Consider the following 16,612-nt stretch of genomic DNA (forward strand, 5'->3'; position numbering starts at 1 on the left):
GGACGACTCAAAGTTTCCATGGCAGTCATAAAGGGAGAGAAAAGCCTTCCAAATACCTGCCTCCATCATTGCATTCTCCTTTCTAAGATCTCAGGAGGAGTGGAAAGACCATCTTGACAAATAGAAAGATGAAATCTTAGATGGGAACAATCTACCACTAGGAGCCGTGGAATTCTTGTTGGGGAAAAGAAACAAGCAGACCATTTATTCCCTCACTGACCAATCATTTGACATCTCAGAGTTGTCACGGTTAACATTCTCAGAACAATTTCTCCCGCAGTCAGTCCTTTAAAAAAAAATAAGCTAACAAGTTTACGAAACATTACTGATCTGATTCTCCTAGAAACAGACTATCATATCCCCCCCTTTAGTTATGTAGTTTAATGTCCCCAGAGGTTGAGAGACAACCAACAAGTAAATCCTTTTGATTCATAATGCTATCAGGTCAAAATACACTCTTCTTTTAAAAATAAATGCTCTTCATATTTAATCAAACTCTGGTACATTCATTCACCACTGGCTTTTGGAGGAGTTAAGGTGCTTTCTACAGTGGCCATTTTCATGACATCACTTCCTGTTCTAACCCAGTGCTCACTAGTAAAAGAAATTTAGCTTGAAACAGAATTTCCAGAAAAATATATCAAATTTCTCTCACTCTTTGGTCATGATTTCTCTACCGTTCAAACAAGCCCAGCTTTGAAAGTGATGTCATGTCACCTACTGATGAGGTTGCGTCCTATGTACAACTCGGTGATCATTGACATTGACCCCCCCATTTAAGGCAAAAACTTTGTTACTCTCGTTCCTTCAAATCTACAAAGTGCAAGTCATTTTCTTCCCCTTCCACCCCCACCACCCACAAACCCCACCCACCCCTCTCACCCACCCCATCTTTTCTGCCATTGTGCTTTCCAAGTCTGCCAGTTTTCTATGTCCATTGCCCCTACCCACCCACCCAACCCCTTCACTCCCCACATCTCTCCCTTCATCCCAAGTGAAGAACTCCTTTAGTGTCAACTCCAAAAAACTCTGCCACGACAGTTGAATATTTCAGGAAAGGCTGAGATTTCATTCTTTGGCTGGGGGCTTTCCCACTCGTGTGTTTGCTATTTGGGAAATTTGAGGTTGGTGAGGGCACAGATGGGACATCTCCAACCTTTATCATATTCTGCTGGTTAAGGGATCGATTCCACTTTCCAGGGACAATGGAGAAATAATCAGCAGAGATGTAGGTGATCAAACCATTGGACTTTTTAAACCATAACTGCACTGATCTCAGTTAATGGGATACACTAATGGACTCAGCTGGCAGGCAATACAGAACCTGGACACACTGGTCACTCTGCCAATCATAATCCACTGTAATGTCTGCCTGAGATGAGACTGGAACTGACCTTTGCTGGTAGGTCACTCTGTACAAAACTGTAAATATTTATAGCTTATCTACCATCCACTGTTGGCATGGGAAAGGGGAGAACTTGTAAGAGCTCATTTTGCAAAAATATAAAGAAATTAATTTTAGTGCCTACACCACAAGAAGGTGTTTAAACCTCTACATTCAGCTTTGATGAAAGATCTGAATTTCTGCATGGAGGACTGACCTATAACAGACCAAAAAGAGACTCTGAAGGCTACCAACTGAGGTTCTGACACACCATAATTGACTGGTTCATGCCAACGCTCTTAATAAAAAAAGCTTCCTCTGGATGTGGGTTGTGCTGGCTGCCTTTAGAAGGTAACACTGGTTGATCCTTGTCCTTGAGCTGCTGCAGATTGTCTGTGGTAGTTCCACACAACTGTATAGTTAGCTTGGCCACTCTACAATGCAGCCAAAGGTCTACCAGGTTGGAATTAAACAGAGGCTGGAGTAGCTAAGGATGCCAGGTTGTCATCTCGTTGGCGAACCAGTTGGATTTGATGACAATCCACCGGTTTCACAATCACTTTTATTGACGGATGCTTTTGATTTCCAGACTTATTTAGCTCACCCACTTCTATTACAGCACAAGAGACCTTGATTCTCTCTTTTGCAGGAAGATCAAGAAACACATCACCCATATAGCAGCGATTCGAACATATTTGTTTCTCACCACCTGCAATCAGCTTGGTATCAGGTGTACAAGGAACAGAAAACTGGGATGGATCATCTGACCTCCCAATAAGAAATAGGCTGGACATTAAGTAAAGCTCCCCTGATCTGAACCCAAGCATCTGGAATTCTCATGCAAATCCGGGATTCCAAGGGGGAAGTCCAGATGCTCGCGATCCAGATCACGGGGGCTTTATTGGCATTAGCAATTGGAAGGGAATAATTCATCAGATGTTTTATTAAGGCTAGTTCAAGACTGACCTTATCAATAAAGACAGAATCACCCATCGTAGCCAGCTATATTAGTATTACTGAGCGGTCCTGGCTGCACGTTTTTACAATGCACATTCATCTTGTGACAGTGACCATTCAACCTCTCCCAGCCACCACGAGTATTTATCATGCAACCATCATGTCAGCAAACCTTCACCTCAAGTCCACATGTTCCGATACTGGGGAGATCACTGTGCTGACTCTGACCAAACTGAGTGCTTCGATCCGTTAAACATCGTTAATCCGACGTAAACATGTTGAGCAGTTAGTGCAAGAAAAATTACAAAGCAGCTGGAGGACAATCTACTTGTTTCAGCCTTTCATCTTGTAATTGCAGACAATAATGCAGCTTAGTACCGAGAACCAGCTTTCCACACAAACTTTGAGTCATTTTCGCTGAGAGTTACGAGGTTCCCACTGAGATTAAAATCCATTCAGGCATCCTCCAGGGATTAGTCAGACAGGAAATAGCACAACGTTCCAACATTTAGGACTGTTACCTACCCACTTCTGCTCCCAACATTTAGTTTCCTTTGCAGGCTGTCTGTGGGAATTTCCAAAATATAAACTGCAGGACCAATCTATAAAATTGAGGTAACTTTTCCCTCCCTGGGAGCCATGGCACAGTACGTAGTGTTCTCATATTAAAAGAGAGCAGGGTTCTGGATTCCTACCCTAGAGTTTGATCCCAAACAATCAGGGCTATCTCTCCAGCATAGTGTGCCGCTGTCAGAAGTGCAGTCTCTTAGATACACATTTTAAACTCAGCCACCATCTGCCTGTTCAGGTGAATGCAAAAGATTTCACAGATTTTAATTGATTATTTGATGTTTCAAAGAAGTGCAGGGCAGTTGTCCCCGGTGACCTGATCAATATTTATCCCTCAGTCAACGTTACAAAAAAATAGAGAGATTACCAAGTCTTTGTCACATGGCTATTTGTGGGAGCTGGTTGTGCCCACCGTGGTTATTGTGTTTCCGGCATTACAACAGTGTCTACGCTTTAAAAGTGCTTTGTTGGTTGCAAAGCATTTTGGGACATCTGCTGGTTGTGAAAAGCGATAGATAAATGCAGGTTTTCCTTGTGTCTGTCATAGTGTGAAGGTGTTCTGATAAAAACTTTCCAAAGAATTCTCACAAGTGAAGGAACACATTTCAGAATCTGAGCCCTACTCCCAACCAAAGTATACTGTCATATTTTGGATCAGCTAAAGGCAGCAGATCTATTGCAATAACTGATAGTGTGGGTGGATGGAAAAAGCAACTCAGATGAGAGTTGGGAAGAACTGGCATCTTTGCTAGCTTTTGTTAGGTGTTGGGCAGACACAATCAGCTCCCACTTTATACTTGGGCCAGCTTTCTCACCTATTTAAATTAAGATGAAAAATTAATTCCATCGGCTGGTTTGCATATTCCCCATGCCAGCAATAAAGTTGTTAGCAGTACCTCCCTGCTTGTGAATCAGCTTAAAGCTAATTAGTAAGAAAGCTTGGGCTTCTGAAACTCTATTCTCGAACAACTTTAAGTGCCAGGGTATTCAAAAAAAACTGTCTAAGAAATAAAACCCTCTGCGAGACATTTTGACTGAGTCTGTCCCTGTCTCAGATTTAAGTTGCAAAAGGGGCATTGTGGTCGTTTAAGATAAACGTCTGATCCAGACAGAGTTAAAGCAAAGATTCACAATAGTTAATATCGCCTACAATCCACATCTCGACAGTTGGTAACAAACAATTGGAAAACACCAAGAACAGACTATGTTTAAAATGCAGAGGATGAGGACCAATCATTAACTCAGGAGCTGCAATGAAGTTTTGGGTCATCAACCATAATTTTGTAACCAATGTAGCACCTGTCCAATTAACAGCTTGGCTTTCCTCCATGTTTAGATGGCACAAGTTTTATAAAGAACTCGTGAGCACTGTCAATCGATTTGGCAATATATTTCAACTCAGGGAAGTGATTCGTGATAGAGTCGTAATGTTTGTTTTGCCCAAATTCCCGCTACCCCCGGTCACATTGGGTTTAACAGGGCATGTGTTCTAAAATGTATCTCTCATTCCAACTGCCTGTGACAGTGGCAGAATGTTCTAGATGTTGCTGCTATCACTCTACTTCCTAGCCCTGTGAAAATCAGAATAAGGGGCTGCACATTTCAGATAGAGAGGAGGAGAAATTTCTTCTCTCAGAGGGTAGTGAATCTGTGGAGCTTTTCTTTACTGTCAAGGGCTGTTAAGGCTGGGTGGTGACATCTATTCAAGGCTGAGATGGACAGTTTTTTTAATCAGTCAGTAAGGGGAAAAGGCAGGGAAGTGGAGTTGAGGATTATTAGATCAGCCACAATATCACTGAATGGGCTGAATGATCTACTTCTACTCCTGTGACTTATAGAGTCTGACCCTCTAGTGCAGATTGAGGAGCGAGAGATGTCCAAGGTGACAGTATGAACTGTAGAATATCCATTCACTGTCGAGACGGGCCAAGAGATGCAGGGCACTGACACACACAATCATGCGGCTGATTCAAACCACCACTGGTTCCCAGCAACACACGTCAAGATAAATTAACACTGTGAAAGGAGCATCAACTCAGTAAACAAGGGCTCTCTGGTCTGCCTGAAAGCTGCTGATCAGCTGAGTGTTGCAGACTGCCACATTCCAAGTCGAATACTGCTCACTGCGAAGGCACAGGGATGGGTGGAGAGACACTAAAGCTTGAACCAGCCATTGCAAAGGCTCAGTGGGGAAAGGTCACTGTGTGATTCTCCCACCCTGGGACATGGAGGGAGCTGGAACCCCTATTAAACCCCTCGCGCTGTACTCAGTCCAGAATGTTTTTATGTGAACTGTAAATGTACATTTTAAACATATCTTTAAATGGCAAGTATTGAAAGAATCTAATCTGTGTTACAGATTAATTTGAAGGATTGTGGAATGTATTTCTAAAAATTTTATAAAAATGTATATGTTTGGAGAAGAAAGCTGAATAAAACTAAATTGCCAGTAAGAAGTGAAAGTAAAATGGTATTCCCCAGTCACTAAATGTTGGCCTCAATGAATCACTTGCGCTCATTCGACATTCTTTCTGATTTCCTCCCCATCTTCAGCAGTGTTGAAGACTAGTTTCTTCAGTGTACCCCTTGAATCAGTTTGTGAAGAATGTGGAATCTACAGAGATGTGATTCAGCACATTAGGAGGAAAGGAAACATAGATTCCTACAAAGATATTACTTGGTCAGACCTGACATGTACCGTGAAGGCCTATCCATTGCATCAATGTTAACCAGCTGATCAGAGCTTGCATATTTGATTCAGGAGGGGGTGAATTACAGCACCATGCAACAGCATGGCACAGAAAGAGACAATTTGGCCCATCAAGTCCTTGACAGCTCTTTCGAAAAGCATTCTGGTTAGTCTCACTCTGCTACTGGAAACAGTTTCTTTTTTTCACTACATCAAAATTTTTCATGATTTTAAACACTTTGAGCAAATCACCTCCTGGTCTTTCCTGCTCTGACAGCAACACCAATGTTGTAAGCTTATCTACTTAACAGTATTCTATCAACCTTGGAACAATTTAATGAATTTCCAAAACGTTCATGATCATCTGAAGGTGGAATGACCACTCTAGTATGTGCTCAACACGTGGTTTATACATATTTACTATAAATTCCTGGTTTGTGGACTCTATACACCTCCACTTTATAAGGTCCAGGATTCCCTATGCTTCACTAAGTGTCTTGTTAACTTGTTCTGTCACCTTCGACGATTTGTGCATCAAGACCCTCTGGTCATTCTCTTCTAGCACCTCCTTTAAAGCTGTATCATGTGGCAGACTCCGTCTCTTCTCACTCTTCCTAAAAAGATATCAGTTCACATTTTGTTGTCGATTCTACCTGCCTTGTGTCTGCTCATTCCACCAACTGCCAAAGGCCTCTTGAAACCTATAACTATTCTTCGATCCACCCCCCACCCCCAAATATTTACTACATGTCAATGTTTATCAGCCTATTTGTGTATTTTGTTCTAGAAGAGTTTTCTGGGCCTACAATGTAGGCTTGCAGCAATAAATGGGGACAAGTATTGGGCCTAATGTTGACAGTAAATGTACTCTTTTACACTGTGTCTTGGCTGTTACACAGCACTAGAACTCTGCGTATGTTTGACTCTGCTCTCTATGTATTAGAAGTCCTTAGAAAGGATGCAAAACTAAACATGCAATATTTCTAACAGAGTGCAGGAAGAGTGTTTAAAAGCTGGAAGTGTGTAAATCTTTAATGGCAGAAATGCAGCATTTATTAAAAAACAAAAACGATGTTGAATATATACAAGAGATTGGTGAAGTTACAGAGGGTTTTGTGTGCCATCACTGACCCTTCATATAGGCCGAGGAGTTATAGAAAGAAGACAGAAAAGAGAGCATCGCCAAAACAATACCAGGAATCAGAAGTTCTAGTGATGAGAAAGGTCAGACAAATTAGGAGGCTTTCATTATGAAGAGGGAAAGTGAAGGGATGAGCTAATTGGTGTTCCCAAAATGACTGAGGATGGACATCACTGTAAAACTGATTGGGAAGAGAGGCCTGCAGACAGATCTTGTTGAAAAAACAATAACATCACTGAGAATCTACAATGTTGTTGGCTGGTGTTGGAAATGGACGATTTGAAGGCAGGAAAGTCAAACCAAACATCCGACCAAGACCTAACACAGCAGATTGTTATCAGAAAGCAAGAGAGACCAGAAAGAGAGCAGCAGGAGGGCAGAAACCTTCAGTTTAAAAGCAGCTGTACAGTGAACCTTCACGGAACATAGCGGCAAAACTGCTGAGGTGGAGCTTCAAAAAGTGACGTGAGCAAGAGGAAGCAGTCGATCAGGTGAGCACATTCGGTGGGTATTTATACAAATTTAATCACTTATAGTTTGTAAGATCTTTAGTTTGGGCTTACAGTTTGTGAAGACAATAGTGCAGAGCACCAGAGAGAAAGGGTCTGAGAATAGTTAATATTATTTATTTTCAAGGGCCATCTCTCAGTTCTATTTAAAGGGGCAGGTCATGTAAGGAGAGCTCAAAGCCATAGTGTGCCCTTCCTGCTCCACGTGGGAAGATGGATGCAGTTCCAGTTCCAGTTCCAGGGACCAGGATGTGTACAGGAAGTGTCTCTAGCCACAGCTCCTGGAAGCCAAAGTTATGGAGCTGGAGCAGCTGCTGGAACATTTGTAAGGCTGACAGTATCGTGAATAGCATGTACAGAGAGGCAGACACTCTGCAGACCCATTGGCAGAGAGACCACCAGGCAGATTAAGGAGACTAGGGAGCCAGTACAGGAATCTCCTACAAAACAGGTATACCATTTTGGATATTGCTGGGAGGAATTGCCTGTCAGGAAGTTAGAAAGCACCTTAAAAAGTAGGACCTCAAAAGTTGGCATCCCAGGATTTCTATCAGTGCCATGTGTTGGTCAGAGTAGAGCAGGACGTATCAGATGAACTTGTAGCTGGAGAGGTGGTGTGAAGGGCAGGGTTTCACATTCCTGGGGCAACGGAACCAATTCTGGGGGATGTGGGACCATACAAGCTGAATGGGTTGCACCTGGACAGGACCAGAAGTGATGGAGGAGGGGGAGTATTTGCGAGTGCAGTTGGGGAGATTTGAAACCAAAATGGCAGGGAGACGGGAACCAATACCAGGAGACATTATAGAGGGAAACATGGCCAAAAAAATAAAAGACAGGATCTGAAATAAGATCGTTGATAGGCAGGGAATTTAAGCCATGGTGCAAAATAATGTGAACAGGGCTAAAAGTGAAGACAAGACTTATGTACTTGTGTCTAAATGCAAAGAGCATTCACAACAATGTGGATGCATTAGTTGCACAAATAGATATAAATTAATTTGATATAATTGGGATTACGGAGACATGGCTGCACGGTGACCAGGGGTGGGAACTGAATATCCAGGGTTATTCTGTTTTTAGGAAACACAGACAAAGAGAAATAGGAGGTGGAGTAGCATTGCTGGTTAAAGAGTTCATCAATGCAATAGTGAGGAAGACTATTAGCTCTAGTGAAGTGGGATTTGTATAGGTAAGGCTTGGAAATGCCAAGGGACAGAAACCAATGGTGGTGTTGAAGATAGACACCCAAATGATGGGAAAGGCATTAAACAGGAAATTAAAGATACCAGCATGAAAGATACAACTCTAATTATGGGTGACTTTAATCTGCATATAGATTGGGAATATCAAGTCAGCAACAATGCCATAGAGGAGGAATTCCTGAAATGTATATGAAACTGTTTTCTGGATTAATAGAGTCACAGAGTCATACAGCATGGAAACAAACCCCTCAGTCCAACCAGTCCATGCTAACCATAAGCCCAAACTAAACCAGTCCCACCTGCCTGCGCTTAGCCCATATCCCTCCAAACCTTTCCTACTCATGAACTTATCCAAATGTCTTTTAAACATTGTAACTGTACCATTCAATGATCTGTGGCCTAACTCCGTATACCATCCCTTTGCCCCATATCCTTTAATACCTTTGCTTAACAAAAAAATTACCTCAGATTTAAAATTAATAACTGATCCAGCATCCACTACTGCTTGTGGAAGAGAGTTCCAAACATCTACAACCCTTTCCGTGTAGAAGTGCTTCCTAACGTCTCTTTTAATATCTAACATTTTTCAAAATGGTGGCAGAGTAGGGGTCTGAGCCCAGGGCCCATCTGCTCCTGTTGGCTTTCTTTCCCCTTTATTATCTTCTTTTTGCTTTTGCTCTTTTCTTTACTTTTTTTTTTGAGCCTCCTGAGGCAGCAGCAGTACTGGGACGAGCTGTTAATGGCTTGACCTTAGCCAAGGGTCTCCTGGCAAGCAAGGAACAGGTTCCAGGCTGACTCCCCAGGCCTGGATCCACAGGCTAGACCAAGGCTCCAGATCTGCAGCTAGGCCTGAGTGCCTTAAGGAGGAGAAGGGCGGTCTAGACCCAGCGTGGCGGTCTCCCTGCGTGACAGTCTCCCCGTGTGACAGTCTCCCTGTATGGCGGTCTCCCTGTGTGATGGTCTCCTGATGTGGTGGCCTTCTCCTGACATGGAGGTCTTTTCCTCATGTACAGGTCTTCTTTGTCTTCGGCATCCAGGTATTCCAGCATGCGGTCTCTTCCAGGAGTGGTGATCTCGGCCTGGCATTGCAGTCTTCTTTGGCAGAGGCTTCTGACCCAGTGTTCCAGCAGCGTAGCATGATGGTCTCATCATGGCTGCATCTTCAGGGTATTCCATCGTTCCTAAATTGGCTTTCCTCATGCCTCGTTAACTCAACTGTGATGAACTTTGTCTTAATTGTACTTTTTTTTATTATTATGCATGACTTCCGTCATTGATGTAGGTGCCACGGTGGGACAACTTATAAAACTTGTCACTGTATTTTTCACGTAAAAGTACACTTCTCAATAAATTTCTATCCCATTCTATTCTGCCCGCATCCACCACTTCCTTTGGCAGTTCATTCCACACATGAACCACCCTTTGTATAGACACATTGCCCTTCATGCCCATGTTAAATCTTTCCCGTCTCATCTTAAAAATATACCCCCTACTTAAGAACTCCCCTACCCTATGGAAAAGACCCATGTCATTCATCTTATCTATGCCCCTCATGCCTTTATAAATCTTAATAAGGTCACCCCTCAACCACCTACGCTCTAGTGAAATAAGTCCCAGTCTTACCAGATTATTTTTATATCTCAAACCCTCCAGACCTGGCAACAGCTTTTCTGAACCCTCTCCAGTTTAATAATAACCTTCCTTTAACAGGACGACCAGAACTGCACACAGTACTCTAGAAGAGGCCTCACCAATGTCTGTACAACCTCTACATGATGTCTTTTTAAAGTAAAAGTAACCTTTTAAGTAAAATGGCTTTACAGTACAGACAGAAACATGCTTCCTCTGCAGTACATTCCACCAGGTTTAACTCTGGTCATATATTCAATTTTGTGATTGCTTTTAATAAAGAGTGACATTTCCAACTGTGTTGGTTATCTGATTATAGTTATTCTTAGTTTAGTGTTCTTGGCAGATAATTCTGCAAAAGTGCAAATTAAAATGACCACAAAACATAAACTTATATCTATGACATATAAGGCAACTAAGTTATGGGGGAACGAGTAAGAAATAATACATTTAATTTTTTAAAAATGTGGACTTTCCAGTAGTTGTCGAACAAATTTATACCAACAATAAACTTCACTGTGCATGCATCTAAGCATGCGTGTTCAGTTTTTAATAAACCTATTTATGTTTGTGAAATTGAGGCGTGTCTTATCAACTTTGTGATGCAGTTTCTAAAAGAAAAGATTCATGTGTTGAAAAATAAATGGATTGTGATGTGCTACATCAAGCTTTGCCACTGTAAAAATAGCTGGATTGTGTTTCAATAGTGTTTCATTTTAGCTTGTTTAATATGAATAATGTTCCTTGTGTAAACAGTACCACAGTTAAGGATTGATTAGGCTGAACTGGTGGAGTATTGAAGATTTCAGATTAATAAGTCGAGGAACCAACACATTAATGAGGTCAGGCCATCCTGGACTGGGAATTGTGTAATGAGAAAGGAATAATTGTCAGTCTAGCTGTGCCAGGTCCCCTGGGGAAGAGTGACCATAACATGATAGAATTCTTCATTAAGATGGAGGGTGAGGCCAGAATCTAAATAGAGGAAACTATTTTGATATGAGGCTGTCTATGATAAAATGGGAAGGGTGGCCTGGCTATGGCTATAAGGGAAATAGGGATATTGTTAGATTGAAGGGAAGGGCATACAAATTGGCCAAGAAGAGAAGCAGACCTGAGAATTGGGAGCACTTTAGATTTCTGCAAAGGAGGACACAGGGATTGACTGAGAGGGGGGAAAACAGAGTATGAGAGTAAACTTGCATTGAACATACAAACTGTAAAAGCTTCTATAGGTATGTGAGAAGTAAAAGATTAGTGAAGATAAATGTAGGTCTCTTCCAATCAGAAATAGAGAAAGGTAGAATAGGGAACAAAGAAGTGGCAGACCAACTAAATACATACTTTGGTTCACAAAAAGTGTTGGGGATCATATGGTCTCGTGACAGAGTGAAACTGAAGGAAGTATTAGGAGGGAAATGGTGTTGGTGAAACAGATGGGCATAAAATCTGACAAATCCCTAGGGCCTGATAATCTACATTCAAGAGTACTAAGAAAATGGGCCTAGAAATAGTGAATACATTGGTGGTCATCTTTCTAGATTCTATAGACTCTGGGACAATCCTTAGTGATTGGAGGGTAGTTGCACTATTTAAAAAAGGAGGTAGAGAGAAAACAGGGAATTATAGACCAGTTAGCCTGACATTGGTAGTGGGGAAAGTGCTGGAGTCCATCATAAAATATTTAATTGCAGGGCACATGGACAGGAAAATCATGCTTGACAAATCTATCGGAAATTTTTTGAGGCTGTAACAAGTGACGTTGATAAGGGAAAACTAATAGGTGTGGTTTCGTGGAAGTTCACAAGGAGTTTGATAAGGTCCCACATAAGAGATTAGCATGTAAAATTTAAATGCATGGGATTGGGATTTGTGCACTGACATGGATGGCTGACAGGAAACAAAAAATAGGAATAAATGGGTCATTTCTAAGGTAGCCAGTGACCAGTGAGATACCACTGCGATCAGAGTTTGGAGCACAGACATTCACAAAACACATCAATGATTTGAAAGAGGGGACAAAACATAACATCTCCAAGACTGCAAAAAACACAAAACTGAGTGGGATGGGGAGGTGTGAGGAGGATGCAGAGATGTTTCAGTGTGATTAGGAGAAGTTGAGTGAGTGGGTAAGTGCATGGCAGATGAACTATAATGTGGATAAATGTGAGGTATTAAAAGCAGGAAGGCAGATGATAGTCTGAATGGCAATAAGGTGGGAAAGGGGGAGGATCAACAAGACCTGGGTGTACTTGTACACATTGATAAAAGAAGGCATATGGGAGAAGTAGGCAGTGAAGAAGGTAAATGGTATGCTGGCTTTCACAGTGAGCAGATTCGAATACAGGAATAGGGATGTCTTTCTGCAACTGTACAGGGCCTTGGTGAAACAACTCCTGGGATACTGTGTATAGTTTTGCTCTGTTTATCCGAGAAAGGATATTCTGGCAATGCAGGGAGTGCAATGAAGCCTTACTAGAGTGATTCCTGGGGTAGCAGAACTGACACATGAAGGGAGATTGGATCAGTTAGGACTGGAGTTTAGAAGAATGAGGAGTGATCTCATGGAAACCTATACAATTCGAACAGGACTAAGGCAGGGCAAATGCAGAAAGGACGTTCCTGATGACTGGGCAATCCAGAACCAGGGATCACACTTTAAGGATATGCGGTAGGCTATGTAGGACTGAGATGAGGAGAAGTTTCTTCTCTCAGAGAGTGGTGAGCCTGTGGAATTCTCTGCCACAGACATGGTTGAGGTCAAAGCGTTAAATATTTTCAAGAAGCAGTGAGATCTAGATCTTGGGGCTAAAGGGATCAAAAGGTTAGGGTGAAAGCTGGAATAGGGTATCTAGTTGGATGATCAACCATGATCATATTGAATTGGGGACCAGGCTTGAAAGGCCGAGTGGTCTACTCCTGGTCCTACTTTCTATATTTCAAAGGTAGGTATTAAAAGGATTGTTTTGTTCATGCTTTGGGGGTGGATTCAGGGTGATCATGAGGTAAGGGAAAAGTTAAAAGAAATTATAACTCACATAGTGTTACTGGAGCACGTCACCATGGGTGGTTATTGAAGCTGTAGCTTAAAAAGGAATTGGACAAGGATTTGGAAGTCTCAACAGATAACTCAGGCCGTGCATGTTTAATTCCAGATTATGCCTCAGTTGAGGAGCCTTGGCTGTGTTTCTTTACTTTTAGGCCACCTCATAAAATGCAAGTAGCTGTTGTTTAAGAGCTCTGGTAAATTTGATCAGTCAAGACGAGGCCAGGACGGAAAGTAGATGACTCTTAAAAAAAAACTAGTCCTAAAGGACGAGAGGCTTTGGTAGTGGCAGCTGGGCACCAACAACTTAATTTTGTAAAGGACAGCGCGTAGAAAAGCCGAATGGCACCTGCTGGTGAAACTGTCAGTTCTAAGATCATTCAGGAACAGTTGCTTGTAGACAAATTCCAAAAGCACAGAATGTGTCCAGAAACAAGCAGTGAAAAAAATTGCCTGAAATGATCTTGGAAACCAAAGCGGGAAAAACTGCTGGAAATGCCAACAAGGCATGTCAGTATCAGTCTGATAAAGAGCTAAAACCTCGAGCCCGTCTCTCCATCAGAACTGAGATTAAGGTGTCTGTCTGAAATCTTAAAACTGATTCTCCTCTTTCAGCTTCTAACTGATCTGCAAGAGAGGCTACTGATGTATTATTTACAATACATTTACACTGTAATAATGCAAATTCCCATCAAATAAAACCTTGTACTGGGAATACTAGTTTATGAAGTCTACCTCAATGGACTGAAATATAAAGTTAATTTTATAGATGTTATGAATATTGTGGAGCTTCCCGTTGCCTGTTTAGAATCGTCATCACTACAAGCATTACAGTCATTTCTTTTTTAGATGTTCCATGTGCAGGAACATTCCTGTACATTTTAACAGGTTTAAGAAAAAAAAATCAGCTCCCAAGGGTTAAAATGAATCTGTACAAATATTTCACTGCAAAATGCTAGCTGTATCAGACTTGCTATCAAATTACTTTTACGAAAAGCAAACACTTCCAAAATGTCATTGTGATTATCGTGGAGCATCGTTCAGCCTCTAGATTCTGGGAATGAGATTTGTTTTTAAAATTTTGGCACAGGATGTGGGCATCACTGGCTGGGTCAGCATTAATTGCCCATCCCCAAATGCCCTTGAGAAGGTGGTCAAGGCCAGTCTTCTGGAACTGCTGCAGGCCATGTGGTGTCAGGACACCCACAATGCTGTTCAGAATTTCCTGTCAAGAGTTTAAATCCGACATTCTGCTAATATATTGAGGGCAATTCACTGATAAAAGTGGTGCGTTTGACTAAATGGCTGAACTGTAGCCCTTACTAGCTGTTCAAATCGACACTTGAGAACCCACAGTACTGTCTGATAAGACAGTGTTCTGCAGCACATTCCCTGGCCAGCATTATTCCCTCAAACCAACATCACAAGAAGCAGCTTCACCTTGTTGCTTTCTGTGGGGGGGTCTTACTGTGGGCAAAACAGCACTTACGTTTGCTTAGACAACAGCAGGCAGTCACATTAAGGTACTGTGCGAAGTGCTCAGAAATGTGATAAGGTGCTATACAAATGCAAATCTTTCTCATTTATACTAGGGGCATATTCACATTATAATGGGAAAACAAACATGGTTTCTGTTTTCAAAACCTCGTTACAGCTCCAAATGAAATATTTATCAATAATATATATTTTTAAACAATTATATTCAGTTTGAATATACCTGAGTAGATCCTTCACTTTACTTCCAAATATCACCGTTAACCCTTGAGTGGCCTCATTCGGTTATTAGTTAGCAGCAGCGTTCCTGGAGGATACCGGTAGAGCATTTGAGCTCTTTGGCAATGTGTGGTTTTACATGTAGTGATGACGTGTAACATGAAAATAAGTCCCTGATTTAAATATTTCATCAATGTGTGTTCAAGTAGTATGCAGATATTTGAGAAAACCTGACTTGTAATATTGTAGAAGGTTGTTGTTGAGGTTGTCCAGTCTAGGAGGAGGGATCTATGTGTACCTGAGTTGTCTTGATCAGTAAACTTCAATCAACAGAAGGTAAGCCTGTCACTCGGTGCTCTGATTCTCAAACCGCACAGAACTGAAACACACCATGTTCCTGAACTGACTGAGCTCAGCTGTAATCACGGTGTGGACCTGATGGATTTACACATCAAAGGTTTCTAGGTACTGTTTGATTGGCAGCTGATGGGAACAGACTTTTGGCATTCCAACTTTGGATTTCTTCAGCGTTGTGGAGCCACTGCTCAAATAACTCATTTCAAAACCCCTCACAACATTCAAACATGATAAAAGCAGCATTTAAGAGGGGGAAGAGATGGTGGAATTATGTGAGTGTCGCTGAATTAGTACTCCATTAGCTCCAACTAATGTTCTGGGGAGAGGTGGAATTTAAATTCAATTAAGCAATCAATTCAACTTTCTAAATAAAATCGATCTGGAGTCAAAAGCTAGTCGTAATGATGCAGCTACAAAACCCTCATCGATTGTTGTTTAAAAACAGATTTGGTTTTACTAAGGTCATTTCGGGAAAGAAATCTGACTTCCTTGCCCGATCTGGACTAGATGTGACTCTAGAATCACAGATTTGTGGGGTTGATTCTTTAGTTGCTCTCTGAAATGGCAGAATGAGTCAATCAGTTGTAGCAATTAGGGATGGGCATAAAGGCTAAAGGCCAGTGAAGCTGGATCCCACAAAAGAAAAGTTGCTCTGAGGCACTTGTGTCCTGTAGCCTGGGAACACCACTGTGTTGTATCAGTTAATGGCATCACAGCATCTAGATGCTGGGTCTCCAGCAGACACTGACCAGGTTTACCATGTGAATAAAGAACCAGAAACTGCCTTCCTTAACCAGTGGGTGTAACACATGGTGTACTGTTTCGAAGAAATTTAAAAACAGGGAATGTGAGTTTCTTGATAGCGATATCGATAAAACATACACAACAAGGCGGATTGGATTTTCAGCTTCAGTTCTGTGGGATTTGAAAACTATTGTCTAACATCTAAATGTGAGGTTGTTTAGTAAATCGTGTTTCAGACCCAAAGGCCTCTTATCGCTGGCTTGTGGTTTTCTTGCTTCTGGACAGTGGATTCCCCATCTGAGGAATGTGGGGTGTTTAACTGTCTTTAACGTCACACTGTCAACAAAAGATGACCTTTGCAGAGTGTCAGAGAAAGTGAACATGGAGATGTTTGACGGCTATCCGGTTGAGTCATTGAGGAAGGGAGAAATGGGATAGGGGGTATGTGCAGATGTGGTTAAGAAAAATCACCGGAGGGAGGGTGGAATAGCCACTAAAGGGTTAACTGAAGGGCTACCAAGGAAACCACTCAGGCTCAGAATGCAGGGGTTAAAATCCGCTTCCTTCCACCTTGTCCCCATTACCCCAATTCCCAAAACAACAGACACATTGCAAGGAGATAGTAGGAACTGTAGATGCCGGAGAATCTGAGATAACAAGGTGTAGAG

General features: G+C 41.9%; 1 protein-coding gene across 1 annotated transcript in view; it reads left to right on the plus strand.

Annotated features, from left to right (window-relative positions):
* LOC109913409 (nuclear receptor subfamily 1, group d, member 1) overlaps window positions 1-9,250 on the plus strand; it is a 58,094-nt gene extending 48,844 nt beyond the window's left edge. Inside the window, exon 8 of the mRNA XM_048614418.1 lies at window positions 9,158-9,250. Within this exon, the coding sequence (XP_048470375.1) occupies window positions 9,158-9,250 (93 nt within the window). The remainder of the gene's footprint in view (window positions 1-9,157) is intronic.
* Window positions 9,251-16,612: the final 7,362 nt, after the last annotated feature.

This window comes from Rhincodon typus, chromosome 30 (genome assembly GCF_021869965.1).
Source record: "Rhincodon typus isolate 14 chromosome 30, sRhiTyp1.1, whole genome shotgun sequence".
Taxonomy (NCBI): Eukaryota; Metazoa; Chordata; class Chondrichthyes; order Orectolobiformes; family Rhincodontidae; genus Rhincodon; species Rhincodon typus.